General features: G+C 39.0%; 1 protein-coding gene across 17 annotated transcripts in view; it reads right to left on the reverse strand.

Moving 5' to 3' along the window:
* ATP2B1 (ATPase plasma membrane Ca2+ transporting 1) overlaps window positions 1-17,617 on the reverse strand; it is a 72,231-nt gene that overhangs the window by 37,804 nt on the left and 16,810 nt on the right. For all 17 annotated transcript variants that reach the window (XM_088651839.1, XM_088651844.1, XM_088651833.1 and 14 more), the window contains 2 exons: window positions 4,197-4,623; window positions 372-569 (listed from right to left, as the gene is read on the reverse strand). In XM_088651839.1, the coding sequence (XP_088507965.1) occupies window positions 372-569; window positions 4,197-4,401 (403 nt within the window). In that variant the 5' untranslated portion in view covers window positions 4,402-4,623. The remainder of the gene's footprint in view (window positions 1-371; window positions 570-4,196; window positions 4,624-17,617) is intronic.

Raw genomic sequence — 17,617 nt, forward strand, 5'->3', positions numbered from 1 at the left:
TGCCATGTGGGAATCTCTTGCAGACGACAGACAGGTCATGTAGCCACACCAGTGACCAGAGGAAGAATGATCGCTGGGAGGGGGGCAAAGAAAAGAAACACCGTGCTTCATCTGCACCAGCACAACCAGACACCTTCATCTGCCCCAGCTGCAACAAAACATGTCTCCTCCATATCAGTCTCTACAGTCACAGCAGCTGCTGTAACTTTCTGATGGTTTGACTTCACCCACAAAGGTACATGCCTCCATTGTCTCCCAAGACAGAAGGGTGCAAACAACAACATAACCAAAACATAAACTGGCAGACAATACCCAAACTCTGAAATACATTTTGAGGTACACAAGTATAAAGAAACAAACTCTTTACTTACCTGCTTCATTCCCTCCTGGTGGTTGGTAAAAAGAAAGGCCCAATGATACTATGGCTGCAATTTCTAATATAATTAATGTAACATCCTGTAGTGCTTCCCATACTAATTGAAGAAATGTTTTTGGCTTTTTAGGAGGTATAAAGTTCTTCCCAAACACAGCTGCTCTCCTTTCTATATCTGCTGGGTTTCCACTTAAGCCTAAATATTAAAAAGAAAAATACAATTTTAGAGCAATTTCATTATCTATTACATCATTTAACAAATCCCTTTTTGCTACGTAATTCTACAAGTATATGTTGCAAAGTTGCTCTTTTGTTATTTAGTGAATTTAACAGGACTCTTTATGTCAGGGGTCCCCAGACTTACCGGGCTTCGGGCCGGTGCCCGCCGCGCCGACCGCACGGCAGGCCGGAGGGCAGGGGAGTGCGCGCCCGTGCGCATGCGCACACACACACGGTCGGAAAAAATCGCCGAAAATCGCTTGTGCGCATGCATATGGGCCTCCCCCGACCCAGAAGTGCATCGGAAATGACCTCTTCTGGGTCGGGAGAGGCCCATACGCATGCGCACAAAGGATTTTCGGCGATTTTTTGCCGATTTTGAAGATCGCCGCCGCGCCGCGCGCCGTAAGAGCGGGTGGTGGCAGCGGGCGTCGTCGCGGGCCGGATTGGGAGGCCAATTGGGCCGCATCCGGCCCGGGGGGCGTAGTTTGGGGACCCCTGCTTTATGTCTTATGCTTTCTAGAAGTTACAGAGGTATGCAATATCAAGTGGAACTCTACTGTAGACGTTTCTAACATGGGGAAAAGATAGCTGCAAATTTCTCCTACCCACAGTGTTACTTGACTAATAGTGGTTTTATTTGAGTTTTCCCCACAAATATATGTGCTGCAGAGTCCAAACAAAGCAATTCCCAAAAAAGTCAAGCATTTGTTTTGGAGCACATCATTCCAGCTCCTGAAATTCCTAGTCACTTCAGAAACTTGAGTTCAACAAACAGGAGAGTTAAGCAGAAGTCTATTTCTGTTTTCCCAGTACAAAAGTAATTCTTTTTATAACCACAATGCACAACATGGCAACACCTATCTAGATGCTGAACATCATAATCATATCAGTTTATTGTGAGGACCATGCCTTTACACAAATACGTATCTACACAACAATAATTAAAAAAATATTAAGGATGCTGAACATCAGGAAGCAAAGCTACATCTATAAGGGGTATTTTCATTTTTACAGTACTAGCTGGAACAAGCCCAGGTTTCTCCCTTACACATCTTATCACTTGCTATCTGTGGTATTTCAGTACTACATTCAACCGGACCTCATACTCATCCACATTTCAAGACGAGTGTAGTACATATAGAAGCAAGTTGCGGACTCACTGGGAAACCTTCACCATGACTACTGAAAGCTTCTTGGATGTTTAAATAGCTCTTCAGTTGAATATGACAGCCCTCTCACAAGAATCATTTGTTATCCAACATGGATGATATTTTTAACACAATTCAGGCCAGACTCTGTATCCCTATTGAAATTAGTTTACAAGTTCCATTCTATTATTTTCCAATGAATTATTAAAGACACAAAAAAAGGATTCTCCCCACTTTTTAATGTAGAAATCGCTGTAAGCTGAAGAGGGTGGGGAATAATATCATGTCCTACTCTTTCATATAAAACTTAATGGAGCAACATTTATTCATCACATTGTGTCTCAAAATTCTGCTCCAAGGATTAATGAGAAAAGGAAAAAAATACAAAAGCTGGAACAGCAATCACTGCATCCCCCCCCTCCCCCTGCTACAGGAAGGAATTATTCAAGAAGGAATTATTAGCAGCAGGAAAAAGGAAACACTTCTCTTCCTTCAGGCTACTATACCATAAAAAGCAACCGTCCATTCTATAGAGATAAAAAGGTTTAGCAAAAGATACCTAAGCATTGCAGGGTACTAGAACCTGGAAACAGATACTACCTTGTAGAGTTTGGTGCCTGAACATTTCAAGACAAAATTCTTTTCAACCAAACATTAGAAAAATCTCAATGGAGGCACTCTGCTCCAAGAAAAACAACATGCACACCTCATAGATATGCCCACTCATTTTCATAATTCTGTGATTTACAATGTATCTGTTTTTTTTTAAAATACATTTTATTCCAATTTTCCAAATTCAACAAATTAACAAAACCAATCTTTTATACAAAATCTTATATTCACATCTTTTACCTTGCTCCGCCGAGCTATGACTTCCCCCCCTCCCTTCATGCGGGTTTCTTGTTAATTCCCTTTTTTGCAGTTCCTTTTTTAACATATTGGTCAATTCGTACAATGTATCTGTTTTAACACTTTTGCATTTGTCTTGTCTTTCTGGCTGTTCTGAGTAATTAATACACTACTAGCCCCAAACAAAATTCATTTAGGGAGTTTCAGATTCCACAAATTTTGAGGGTAAACAAGGCAGTCTGTGAACAATGAGTTTAAGAATGTTAAAATGTTCTCCAGCATGGCACAGAACTGATATTTAACACAACTGTAACTAGAAGTGTTTACAGAATAACATTTGTATTGCTGCTGGAAGTGCAGTATTGCATGTAAGAGGTTTCCTCCTTTTTCTGGAAACTAGTGACTGGTGGAATTTCAAAAACAAGAACAGTGATCTTAACCTGATGGTATTGAGTGTCTTCACCCATTGAGAGCTAGTTTAATGCCCAAACATAAATTGCCAATTATAGAGTCATTTCATATCCTGCTAATTATGGAATGGCTGGGGTAGGCATTGGACAAATTAATTGATTTACTACATATTAAGAAGTTGGGTAGCTGTGAAACTCTTCCCACAGGCAACAAAGGTTTAGCAGAAAAGCACCATCTCACTATCTTGAATGGTTTATTTAAATCTTTATCTTATTTTTTTCTTCGAAAGAAAATGTTTAAAATAGTACATTTAAACACATACCACAAACTAAGGTTTCGTTGCCTACACACACAAGTTCCCTAGACTGGGGGGGGGGCATTGCTGTTCCTCAAATTCAGTGCATGTGGCTCTTGCTCCAAGGAAAGCCTTCCCCCAAACCTGGTGCTCTCTGGATATTTAAGACTACAATTCTCATCGGTCCCAGTCAGCATAACTAATGGGAGTTTTAGTCCCAGCCTGGCTGGGGAAGGCTGCTTTAACAGCTCATTTTACTTTGTTACCTTTACCAACATGCAGAAACACAAGATTTAAAGGATTCAATTTGAGGCTCCTATCAACACCCCTAGGCATCGTTCTAACAACCAACCCCTTATAACAGAAGATGTAACTTCTGAATGGATTTTAAGTACAGCTGCAAGCTGCAAGGCATTTGTGCTAGGTTAACCTTAAATATTCAAGGAAGTATGTAATATGTATTTCTACAAAGTTTTTATGTACAACACCTTAAGTTGTCTAACATTAGTAACTTCACATACTACACATAGTTTACAAGAACTAATGTGTAGGAGAACAGTAGGCTTTAATCAACATCTTATTAAAAACCTGGTACAATCAAATAAGACTAACCAAAAATGAAAATGTCAAATTTTACATCAAATGTATTATGTTCTTCTACCTCAATAACTATTGTCCCAAATTTTGTTACTAACTCTTAAGCGGTGTCCAATTGTATAAATGTACAGACAATTGAAAATATATATATAGTAGATCCAGGCCAGGAATTTCAGCCACTGACCAGTGAAACATCTTAGGCAAACAATGAATGCATCTATACAGACCTAAATATTTTTCAATATAAATTTTCCATATAAATGAACACACATTTTGTAACTTTTTGAATTGAGATTCTTACCTTCATTTGGAGAAGTTTTCAATCTTGTACAGATTCCATGTGCATCTCCATAGCAATCTTGTATTTTATGCAAAGCATCTGCAGAACGCAATTCCATAAGATCACGAAGCTCTTCAAGTGTAATGCCAAAGTCTCCATGATTGGAATCTTTTATAGTGTATTTTACACCACTGTATGCTACCGAGTTGTTAGCCATGTCTCCCATGATGTATAGTGTTCAAGGAAGAAGTTATTTCCAAGGAAAAACAATTTTTTATTTGAAATATTTCCAAAAGGAAAATCCTTCAGATATGAAAACCATCAAAAGTGCAGATATAAACCACCCAAAAAGATGAGAGCCATTAGATACCCTTTCCAGGAGTGTTATCTTGAGTGCAATCCCATTGTTGGTTCCTTCATTCCAATCCAAATGAAAGGGGAATACAATCTGCAAAAGAAAGAAGATCATAGCAATAAGATTCAACATTGCTCACAGAAGCATCACAGCCTATTATTGTCTGCTATGCATCTGGCTGGGGATGCAGGTGGCACTCTGTGTTAAACCACAGAGCCTAGAAGGTTGGTGGTTCGAATCCCTGCAACGGGGTGAGCTCCCGTTGCTCGGTCCCAGCTCCTGCCAACCTAGCAGTTTGAAAGCACATCAAAGTGCAAGTAGATATAGATAGGTAGGTAAATGGGAAGGTAAACGGCATTTCCGTGCACTGCTCTGGTTCGCCAGAATCGGCTTTGTCATGCTGGCCACATGACCTGGAAGCTGTACACCGGCTCCCTCGGCCTATAATGCGAGATGAGCGCCACAATCCCAGAGTCGGTCACGACTGGACCTAATGGACTGGACCTTTACCTTTACCAATGCATCTGGCTAAGCAGCACTATGACACCTCTGATACTCAGTGCCTCTTCTCTACCTCTGATGTTCTGCCAAGGGCCTACCCCATCATTTACCTATCCACTCCTTGTTCTCTTACCAAAACTTTGCCTCCTCGAGGCTTCAATACCAAACTAGCTTTCCAGTCCACCTTCCTGCCCCCTACCAGTTGCCCCTCTTCCTCTACCCACTATTTTGACTATAGTCACCTAAATCATCCTCTGTCCTCCCATTTCCTGGTTGCTATCTCCCTTACCATTATCATTCCTCTTGTCCACATAATCAACCTCTTTGCCCTCTGGCTCTTTCCCTCCTGCATTCATTCTCCCTCATAAAAACACTCCTTAGTCCATCTTCCCTCTCCACATCACCCCAGTTCCCTTTTTCCTTTGCCTCCATAACTCCTAGAATGTGCTTGCCTGTTTACTCTGAACTTTTTTACTTCCCTTCCAAATCTAGTCTTGACCCCCTCAATCTGGTTTTGACTCTTTGCATGCCACTGAAACTGTTCTTTTGCTCTTTAAAGCAAAATCTTCAGTCCTTATTTTTCTTTATCTCTCTTGCATTTGATCAGTTGGTCACACACGCTCTCTTTATTCTCTTTAAGCCTTAGGTCTCTGCTATGCTGCCCTTGCTGGTTCTCCTCTTACATACTGCTTTGTTGCTTGCTCTGCCTCTCTTCCTGTTTCCACTGTGCCAATATTTTAAACTGTAAATGCCTCTCGATCTGTCCTCTCGATCATCAGAATGTACCAAGCATACCAATGGTGTTATATAAATTCAATGAGTTAACAAATACAGCACTAAGGTAGTGAAGTGAAATGCTCAAGTTTCTAAGTAGTAAGATAATTGAATAACGGAAGCTTTAAGACTCAAATTAATACACCCTTTAAATCTTTTAGTATCACCATTCACCAACGTGCAGTTTAATTTTCTTGGTATCAACTTGAATAACTTTACAGTCATACCTCTGGTTAGGATTGCTGCGGGTTGTGTATTTTCGGCTTAATAAACCCGGAAGTGTTTACTTCCGGGTTCCGCCACACGTGCATGCACAGAGGCATTCTGCATGCTTCGCACATGTGCAGAAGTGCTCTATCAGCGCTTCACGCATACGCAGAAGCACCGCTCCGGTTACGTACTTTTCGGGGTGAGAACGGCACCCCGGAATGGATCAAGTACGTATCCAGAGGTACCACTGTACATTAAATTGAAAATATTAATTAAAGGTAATCAATGGGGACAACAAGGAGATACTTTTACAGATATTTTGCAGATCCAAAGCACACTCACTCAACTTACTCAGTTGTAACCATATCCTGAGCTTCTGGCTATAAGCTGAAGTCAGGACTGAGCTTCCTTTATGACAGGGGTCACCAACCTAAGGCCCATGGGCTGGAAGCCAAACTGAGCTACTGGCGCAGCATGGCGTGGGGACTCGCTTCCGCAGTGCTGGAAATCGCATCTGCGCAGACGCCAAAAATCACGGGGGCACGTGCTCATGCAATCCAGCCCACGGAGGGATTTCCACGGGATCCAGCCCAGGCAAGATAAACCTTGCTGACCTCTGCTTTATGGACATGCCCTAGCTACCATAAGCCACTATGCTATGTAAATAACTAAATTACAGGCCAGGTTAACCAAAGCAAGGCAGTCTTCAAGCTATTTTACCTCTGAACAACATATCTGATATAATCAGTCTTAAAATTAACTCCAGAAACCTTCTTCCCAGCAGAAATGCAAAAGGATTCAAATGATTTAACATTTTCAACTTGCCATATACTAAGAAGAGACACCACTCACAACATCAATCTCTTGCAGGAATCAACAGATACCGGTACCACCTTATGAAGAAGTCCATTGCATGATGCTGGAATCAGGTCCTCAGAGTGGCAACATCTACCCTTTGTGACTCCTTCCAAATATAATTCAGCCAAGTGTCATCTCTATTGTCTTTTTATCACCTGCTGAATACTTTCCTTTTCAACAAACCTTCTAAGTGGAGATTTTAATACCAGCTGGTATCTCTATTGGATTTGAAATTGATTTTATATATGTAAATGCTGCTGCTGTTGTTTTTAAGTTGATTTATATGTGCTTAGCTGGTTTTATATATGCAATTGTGGACCAGCTGAGCTTTGTAAGAACACTACTTCCCCAGATGCTGTCTGGAACACTCATGTAGGCCCACTCATACATTGCAGTATTGCAAGCAGTGCAACATAAGTTCTTATCCAAAATATTGGGGGTATCTAGATCTATTCTAAGGACCTAGACAATTCTAAGGAAATTGCCTGATTAGAGGTGGCTTTTCGTTCAGTGGCAATGCTTACCCAGAAAGTGGCCATCACCTGTTGGCTTAAGACAGTTTTTTGGCTTCACTTCTAGTTTTATTGGTATCTGAGGAAGGATTCCTGGGAAGCTAAGATGTATGCACTTTTACTATTTGGGCTTTTCATTAGCCCACTTGATTATGATGGGCTACAATTGTGCTCAGTTCTCCATATGACTTGACTGATGTCAATTTTCAGACCACTATAGAACTAACTGTTGGGTGCTCCAATACAATATATAAAGATTTTGTCACTCTTCCTGGGAAAGTGCCCCCATTATTTGTTCACATGAGTTAAGATGGCTCCTGATTAATCCTTACAGCTGACAATGGTGAAAGGAACTATGGGACTCAGTATGGTGTGGCAAGAAATTGCCCAGATGGATGCCCCAAAGTAGAGGACTTGGCACACTTTTTAACAGAATGCCCTTTGTATTCAGATTTAACTATTTGATATCTCAAGCCCTTAAAATGTGGGGATCAATAACTCCATTCCTATTGGCCACTAGAAATCACAACAAGTCATACAAGGGCAGCCAAATGTGTCAGATTGGCTCATGAATACATTGAAAGCAACTTTGCTCACCCAGCAATGGCTATCAAGTTATATAACCAGTCATCAATACCCCTTTATTGGCAGTGCTCACAAAAGATTCTGGGGATCGAAAACAACATTGGGACAGCCTGATAGATGCCTCCAGTTATATCAGTGCTAACAATTTTTCAAGATAAAATTCCAAAATGATGCAGAGTGTATGAACAAAAGGAGAAAAGTATGCAAAACAAGAAAAAAATAGCTCTACATATGCATCAAGAAAGCTGTTTTTTTTTACAACTACCCAGGAAAAGATTTTGAAAGGTTCACTGAAAACATCAACTTGATGTGCTGCAGCGGAGAAAGAAGTAAATCCAGTTTGGGGAATGATTAGGAAAGCAATTAAAATGCCAGATAATATCATAATGCCATTAGATGAGCGCTGTCCAGCCACATTAAGAATACTGTGTACAATTCTTGTTCTATGAACCATAAAAAGGAACATATAAATTTATCAATGAATTACAGTACCTTTACACTGAACAATGGTTGAAGTGGATGCTATGGTTTAGTTTGAAGAAGAGACACCTAAAAGGGGGGGGGGGGTACATGGAAAAGGCTTATAAGGTTACAGAAGTGGTAGGGTACAAGTGGTAGTAAATAAAATTAACTGACAGTAGGTTCAGGACAGGAAAACAATACTTACAGAACATAAGAGTTTTTTAAAAAATGTTATTATTGGTATTTTAAAAACGGTAAGACGTATTCATGGAGGTCTAGCAATGACCATTAGCTATGGTAGCTAAAAATACAACCTCTGTGTAATAAGGCAGCGTAAAAAGAAGTGTGAGCAACACAGCTATGAAAGATAGATCTTCTCCGCAGCACATTTAGGTATTATGCCCCATTGTCATTTCCTTTGACATGGTATAAGGAGAATTTACTACTCCTTTTAAAAGGATTATAATTATTGCATCTCATCTGGAAGGATTTGAGAGACAAAAGTGGTGGCACAGAGTTGGTAGTGCCCACACCATGTCACTTAAGCTGCCTTACATAGTTCCCAACTGAGAGTAATCCACCTCTTGGAAAGCACCCCAGACTGCTTCACTCACAGTAATTTATTTTCTTTTTGACACTGTAGCATAGCATAAGTCAAAGAAAAAACAAAAAGGTTTACTTTTTAGTAGGTTTGCTTAGTGATACACTAATGCAGAACAGACAGATATTTGCGTATGTGACAGGAATTTCTGCTCAAATATCACAGTGCTGGCATTTACTGTACAGCTGGTAGTATGGAAGAAACACCAGGAGGAGCTGTGAAATTATTATTTTGAAGACAATTTACTTTAGTTGTGGAGCCAACAAATTATCTCTTGAAATGTGTACACAATTCTGCTGATGGACTCTAAGGAATCCATGTTCAACCCAGGTGATTGTAATAAAGTATGAATGGGTGTTCATTCCCAGGATGTTCAAGGTTGACTTTGTAGCACATGTTTAGTGATGTAGCAGTCTGGAACCCCCAAAGGTGGGAGATGAAGTGTGCATCTGTGTGTGAGGAATGAGGACTTACAATAATTACTGTAAGTTGCCTCTGTGCCTTACTAGCTCATGCATTCTGCATGTTAACAATATTATATTTAAAGTTTAACACTACCCTTCTAAAATCATGTCTCTCTTCCCACATAGGGATAAAAGAGATCCCCTTAAAAGCAATGACTAGCAGTATCATTTCAATCAAGATATATTTCATAGCTAAACAGAATCCAGATGCTATCCATAGACCCTGGCTTCACATCTTGTCAATATCGCCAATTCTGATGACAACATGCTGCAAGCTTACATAAAGGTATCAAACTTTGTGCTCCCAAAATGAATTGTACCACTACAACATGCTATTTTGCTGACTTTAGAACTAATGTGCCATCACAAGTAGGTGAAAAGTAAAAGCTTTTAACACCCAACACCACCACCGGTGTCTGAGCTGCAAAATATTTTTTGAAACATTCAGGAATCGAACTATTCTAATAGTTCATTTCATAACCCACAGTTTAATCTTTGGAGAATACTATGTAGAAGGTTTGACCTTCAGCTACACATTATCAGCAGCCCAGCTCCAGTGAAGGCTCCCAAAGTGATTATCTTAGGAAAGCCTTTGCTTAAATCTAATTAGCTCAAAAGTCCTTACAAATCTGTGAAGCACCACATTGCAGCCGTCAGATAGTATCTTAGTTTTGCTTTCTTCTTAGTTTTCTAGCATTACTAAATATAACTGCTTACTCAACAAGTATTTAAACAATGTTTTATTAACATTTAACACTGCCACAGGGCAGTCTCAACACAATTAGTGTTTTCAGCCAACTTCAACAAAAAAGAAAAGAAAAATGAGAGCCTATTCATTACTTCCAAACATGAATCAATTTCTATTGATGATTCCACTACTGAGCAGTATAGAAATTTAATAATAAATTTGGTAAACATTGGCCAATTTAATAGAATGAATTATATAACCTCTCCTTCACTTGGTGCCACTTATACAATTATTACTGAAGCATGGCAGTTTCATTGAACAAATATATTTTGTGCAGACAGTAAGGTGACATGAGGTATGTGATATTATCAATATTAAAATTAATAAACTTGTGTACATCTTTCATTGTACCACAAGTATTTCCAAAGGCAAAATGAACCTGAAGTGCTCGATAAAGAAATCATTATTCCACTGCGTAACCTTTAGACTTCTCTAGTATTTTGGAAGGCTTTCAGATTGAAACCAATCTTCTCCCATTTCAGAAAACAAACCAGGAAGGCCCGTGTGTGTGTGTGTGTGTGTGTGTGTGTGTGTGTGTGTGTGTGTGTATTACTGGGCAAGGACAGTTACATTCTGGTAATTTAATTATGTGAAGGCAAAATTGAACTCTTAGACCCAAGCATTCAATCCAATGACTACCTCCCAAAGATGCTGGTACTCAGATCAAGGCTTCTGGAAAATCTAAGGAGGCACAAGATGTTTGTCTGTAAGCAGGACTTTCTGTGACAGTACTCACCAATATGGTGCACCAGCACCTCAGGTTTTTTGCTGCCTTTATAAGCACTACTTTTAGCTACTGCTTTTGTCCCAATGGGCAATGCTTTAGATGATTTTAAGATTGTGATAAACAAAAACAAAGAAGAAAAATGGCAGCACATAGTAATTCTGAAATCCATATTAGGCTACAAGAGTAGTTAGCTGGCTGCCTACATTCTGTATGTCTATATGGTACACTATACTGCCATTCTTTTAATTGCAAATACTGAGCTTTAATATTTTAATCATACTTGTTTCTAGTTTTAAAAATTACAGACTAGAGCTTCAAAAAGTATATTAAGCCTGAAGAATCCAAAATGAAGTATTTTTGACACCCACAACCTTGTTCCCTGGTCATCTGTACATCTGTGCCTATATCCCTCTACCAAGAGCAATCATTCCAATCCAACTAAGTGAATTTTATTCTATATATTTATTGTATATACCACGTCTATTATGGTGCTTAGACTGCTAAAACATTTTCCCATATTAGTCAGAATCAAGATTACCCTGGAGGAAGAAAACCCAGTGTAGCCTCTGCTCAAAGCAGCAAGGTTAATAAAACAGAAGTATTTGGAAAATGTGCAGTAATCTCCTCTCAACTAGTCACATTACTGAAAACTAAACTTAGTGATAACAATGTTGTCAATACTGCCTGAAAAACATTCAAATGCTAGATAAGCAAGCTACAAAAATATTTCCATTTCTGCATCTAAAAAGATGTAAATTTATAAATATTGACGTATATAAGGGTCAAATACTGGTAAGCTCTCTCATCCAGCACCAGTGTTGTCATTGCCTCTCAGAACCTCTGCAACTCCTTTACCCACAAACAACCCAAAAATCCCCCTGTTCTGGAACAATATAACTGACCTACTAGACTTTCAAATCCAACAAGGCATCACAATGTGGGTTTTTCCATTTTTTTCTGAATTGATGCAGATATGATTTAGCATGTTTATCTGAATTACTATTCTACATAGCTCTACAGTCAAGGTTCCTTCAGCACAAGGATTTCCGTTTTGCTGCAGTTATCTCCTCCTCTCCATTTCCTAAATCTATTCTGGCAATTCCTCCAACCCTCCAAAGAAGATTTGTTGATGGCACATAAGGGGGAAATTCCTGCTTTGCTATTAGGAATCCTTGTGGAATAGGCTTCTACTATTAACACACCAATTTAGTTGCATACAGCCCTGATATCATGTTACTATTAAAACTTTTTTGGAGGGGAGGGGAGTTTCCAAAAGTCAAAAGTGGTAGACTTAAATACAACTGGGGAATCAAAGTGCTCTTTAATGTAATTCTATATTTAAAAAAACTCAATTTACTTTGAAATTTTTATTAGGATTCTTGGAAGTATTTTAAACACATTTAAATAGGACACACTTCCCTTGCATGATACTTTATGTGCATAAATGAGGAGTAATTACTTGATTTAAGTTAACTGCAACTTTGATTTTATATTTGATTGGATATGTTTCTATTCTAGCTGTCAGATCCAGCCTGTACTCAATATGTTGTATGAAAATATTAACAATGCACCTTCTCTATAGAAATCAGTATTTGTGAAAAGTTTTTAAATACTGTACATACTCTATTATATTCTGACAGTATATAAGCCATTGCAAATGTTATACATTTCTATTTTCCCTGCCCTCACGTCCTGGATGTTAGGGGACTCTGTTTAGGAGCTATAATGTTGTGAACTATCCTATAATCCATGTTACCAAACACTCTTGCAGTAGGTAGACAAGAAAGCTTTAGTAGAAAGGTAAAAGTAAAAGGACCCCTGACCGTTAGGTCCAGTCGCGGCGACTCTGGGGTTGTGGTGCTCATCTCGCTTTACTGGCCGAGGTAGCCGGCGTACAGCTTCCGGGTCATGTGGCCAGCATGGCTAAGCTGCTTCTGGAGAACCAGAGCAGCTTAAAGAAACCCCGTTTACCTTACCGCTGGAGTGGTACCTACAGTATTTATCTACTTGCACTTTGACGTGCTTTCGAACTGCTAGGTTGGCAGGAGCAGGGACCAAACAACAGGAGCTCACCCCATTGCAGGGATTCGAACCGCCGACCTTCCGATCGGCAAGCCCTAGGCTCAGTGGTTTAACCCACAGCGCTTAGGCAATTGATGTATTACAATTTAGTACCAAACAGTGTGCAGAGTATTTTCAATTTTTGTGAACTTATGCTGAGCAATAACATGCATGGTGGAGAAATCCATTTAAATGCAAGCAGTATCTATGAACATCTTTTTTGTTGCAACATACACAACTTTGTATGTCGACTTATCCAATAATTCTCCAGCAAGTTCCCACTCATTCCAAACAAATGACTTGAAGATTAACCATTTGGGCTGGTTCAACCAACTACAGTCAAACAATGTCCAATATTTCATGAAACAGCAATGGTTACCAGCTTTGGAACTAGAAATATTTTTGTTTAACTTCTTTATCTTCCAGTTTCTAAAGCTACATATAACAAACAAATATATATCCCTTCCCACAAGAAACATTCCATGCATATACAATGCAAATGATAGCTGCAAATATTGAACAACCAAAACCAGAGCACAGTGATTTAAGTCAAGATATATATGGTCATCTAAACACAACCAATTACTCTCAGATACATTGATTGATTGCCTTGAAATCAGCAAAAAGGCATTAAAGTGATCAAACATTTTACCATTGCTATTCAAGAACTGACAAAAAATGTAAAACTTAATTTCTGTACCATACCAAAGAACAGACATCTTTTCAAGTCATTCATCTGTAAATCAACTGAATAATACATGCTCCTTTACAGCTTAATATAGTTAAAACAGGGAGCAGCTGCACAGGTATTACATACCGTAGTTGTAATTGCAGCTACCCAACAGCTTTTAGAGGATGTCAATGGCAACATGTTAAAATTCAAATAAAGCTAAGTAGTTCAGACAAATGCTTCAGACTATTTTATAGAAAGAGATTCTACAGTAGGCTTCATCAACCTCAGCCCACCCAATGTTTTTGGCCTACAACTCCCATGATCCCTAGCTAGCAGGAGCAGTGGTCAGGGATGATGGAAATTGTAGTCTCAAAACATCTGGAGGTCAGAGGTTGAGGAAGCCTGTTCTACAGCATCCAATAACCTTCCCTTCTAAATACACCATAAGAGAAATACAAAAGTACAAGCCATGACATTCCCAAATAGTTCAACACGCATTCACTAGAGGTATTCTCAGTAATAGAACCACCATGTACAATTTAGCTCATACATGCATTATATATTTATTTGTTGGATCTGTATTCTGCCTTTCCATCAAAGGATGCTCAAGATAGCTGTGTTTATAGATAGAGCTGGCAACAGCAAAATTTTGTGATGATAATATGTAAGAATATTCAGCCATTGTGTGTGTCTGTATTTCAACTGGGGAGAAAGGAACACTGCCTTCCCAGAATTAGTTTGCACAAGATGGGAAAATAGAACTTTTTCACATATGCTAAGGAAAATGAACAGCACCTGCCAACGGGACTTCATGTACTCCTAGAAACTAGAATCAAAGTCATCTGAGTGTTTTGAACATCCTCAGAAAGAAAAAAGGTCCATCTGGGAGGGAGCAGAAAGTAACTGTTTTAAGGGCACAGTGTTGCACAGTGAGCACACAGTCAGGTTTGAAGGATTTGATTTCTATTAGTAAGTGGATATAAATCTTAAAAGTACACAGCTTTCTAAAGAATTTTCATCCTTTAAAAATGTGGAAGCGAACAATTGCTGGCCCACAGCTTTAACTTCCCGAGCCCCATTGAAACCTAATACTATAATTGGCAAAACTGAACAACCTGACACATCATCGTATTACTAACAAAACTTCTCTATTATGCTTTAGTTAGCATATATTCTTAGCTGAGATATCTTTATATATATTGTCTCCTAACTTCCAAAGCATAACCAAAATTGAAGCTCACTGATGTATCACTATTATGTATCATTGTAAATATATGCCACAGCAAAAACTGAACATTTAGTTACCAACTTCTGAAAAGCCAGTAAGAGGGAACACACATGGTATTTTTGTTCTACCAAGAGGTTCCCTTGAGGGTGGGTAGATTTCAGCAATATACGGGACTTGCAAATACACACGCACAATTCTAAATTTATTGGTAAGAATGAAATGTCAAAATAAAGTGGGTTTGTGATCTAGTCAACAAAAAAATGAAAAGAAATTTCTTCATCGTGTTTTATTTTCTAATAGTTATAAGTTAATAGTTTTACAAAAATCCCATCTGGCTATAAAGCTGAGGTTACAAGTTCCCTTTTGAATTAAACTCAAAACAATTGCAGAAGCCACTCTCTACAGCTTTGACCCTGCTTTAAACCCAGTTACGTTATACAGCTTGCCAATTTAATTAAAGATACTAATTTCAAATTTGGTTTTAATTAGGCCAGACCACCTCCCCCAATACAGACCAAGTCCATCTTTAAGATTTTCAGAGAAGTCTTTTAAGAAGTAGGCCTTTGAAATACCCTCCGAAATGCCTTCCCTTAGGTAATTCATGGGGTGAATCTTGACTCTTAATTTGTTATTTCTCTGTTCTGTACATGCGTGTTTTATATGATATATAGTTTTGCTTCAACTTGACTTTAGCTAGTCCAGAAAATTTTATGGACGGTTATGGTTGCACTTTTATTGCTTTTATGTAAACTGCACCATAATTGCACCATTTCTGTTGCTATAGTAACCAAATGACTCAAAAGTTCTAAAAGGTGGTTGCCAAACTATAGTCCGTGAGCTTCATGCTGTTGGTCCTATTTGTGACTGAGAAGAACTGTGGAAGCGACAGCTCCTCGGTCATTCTAAGGCTTTGCACTGCATGCTGTTGGAGGCCGAACATGTTTTGCAACCCAACTCTTCCATGGCTAGTGGAACAACCCACATTCCCCTTCTCTCACAGTCACCCTTCCTTCTACCGTATATTCCGGTGTATAAGACGACTGGGCGTATAAGATGACCCCCAACTTTTCCAGTTAAAATACAGAGTTTGGGATATACTCACTGTATAAGAAATACGACCTGGCGTATAAGACAACCCCTGACTTTTGAGAAGATTTTCATGGGTTAAAAAGTAGTCTTATACGCAGGAATATACTGCAAATCAATTTCATTTTGGAAGTGTGGAAGATTACTGGATGAAAGAGGAAAGGTAGCAACATATTTTACCCAGTCCTCCAACTCTAGTTGCAGTAGCAACTGACATCAGTTCCGGTAGCCCTTCCCACCCACTCCCTCTTTTGGAGTATGTGCCTGTGCACCAAGGATGTGGCAGTCAGCAAAAGACCTGGTTGAAGAGGAATGTTTTTGTCTGGTGCCTAAAAAGATATAATGATGGTGCCAGATGAACTTCGCTGGGGAGAGGATTCCACAAATGGGGAGCCACTTTTTAAAAATCCCGTTTTCATGTTGCCCCCCTCCAGACCTCATGTGGAAGTGGCACACGAAGAAGGGCCTCAGATTAAAATTGCCACAGAAGAGTAAGGTTGAATAAAAGTGCATGAGATCAAGCTTCTAAGGCTGTAGCGCTATGATATCTACCACTGATCTCAGTGGGGCATGGGAACTGCTACAGGATGAGGCGGAGGGAGAAAGAGAGCCAAGTTGCAACTATGTTTAGAAGAGAAAAGTGGCAGGGGAAAATAACAACAAGTTTAATAGGATTTTTGAAGATAACAGAGATTACATCTAGAGTGCTTTGAGTAGAAGTCTTTTCAGTCCTTTCCCACCCGTTTCACAGATGACTTGCCTTTTGCAACCAATCCCACCTACACACAAATTCCTCAATAAATTCCACCCATTTCTGTTTCATATGCATCCAATGCATTAAATATTTGCATTCATTATAATTGTGTTTTATTGCTTCTTTCATTACTTGTACATTGTATAATTTAATTCCATGAATTCAAACTGTATTACAACAAAATAAAAAATAAACAAACAAGCAATTAAAAGACAATTTAAAACCATACAGCATCTGACACAATGCATTACAACTGTTGCAGCTGCTAGAAAAACCCATTGTGGCCCACCAAGACCCTCAGCAAGTTTCCAAGTGGTTCACAGAAAAAAATGTCTGGAACCACTGTTCTAAACTCACGAAAGAGTCAAGAGACAGAAAGGCAACATCTGTAAACTGATGAAGCATGAAAGAATAATAGCATCTAAGCATCTACTAATTAATTTCCAAGAAATATTTTAAGTGCTCACTATGAACAGGTGAACTCTGAACTAGAGCTACAGGGTTGGCCTTGTTTTACCCTTCACAGTGATACACAGCTACTGATGTAATCAGGATCCACCTATGGATGTGTGTTCAATGTGACACCAACAGGTTGATAAGTAAAATTCTGACCATGGAAAATGTAAAGAGCTCAGATAAGTGTCTTATTTCTATCAATTCTATAGAATTTTATAGAACAAAATGAAATTTTGTTTTATATAATGAAGTTTTATACTACAGCTTGAAACTTCTGTGTTGGGGACTTCCTATTTTAAACAATATTTTGAAGTGGTAAAAGCAGCCAGTAAATTCATGTGTACAAGTGTGTTATTTGTACCAGATTTAAACAGAACCTCAAGGGTG

The sequence above is a fragment of the Zootoca vivipara genome, chromosome 9, assembly GCF_965207765.1.
Source record: "Zootoca vivipara chromosome 9, rZooViv2.hap1.1, whole genome shotgun sequence".
Taxonomy (NCBI): Eukaryota; Metazoa; Chordata; class Lepidosauria; order Squamata; family Lacertidae; genus Zootoca; species Zootoca vivipara.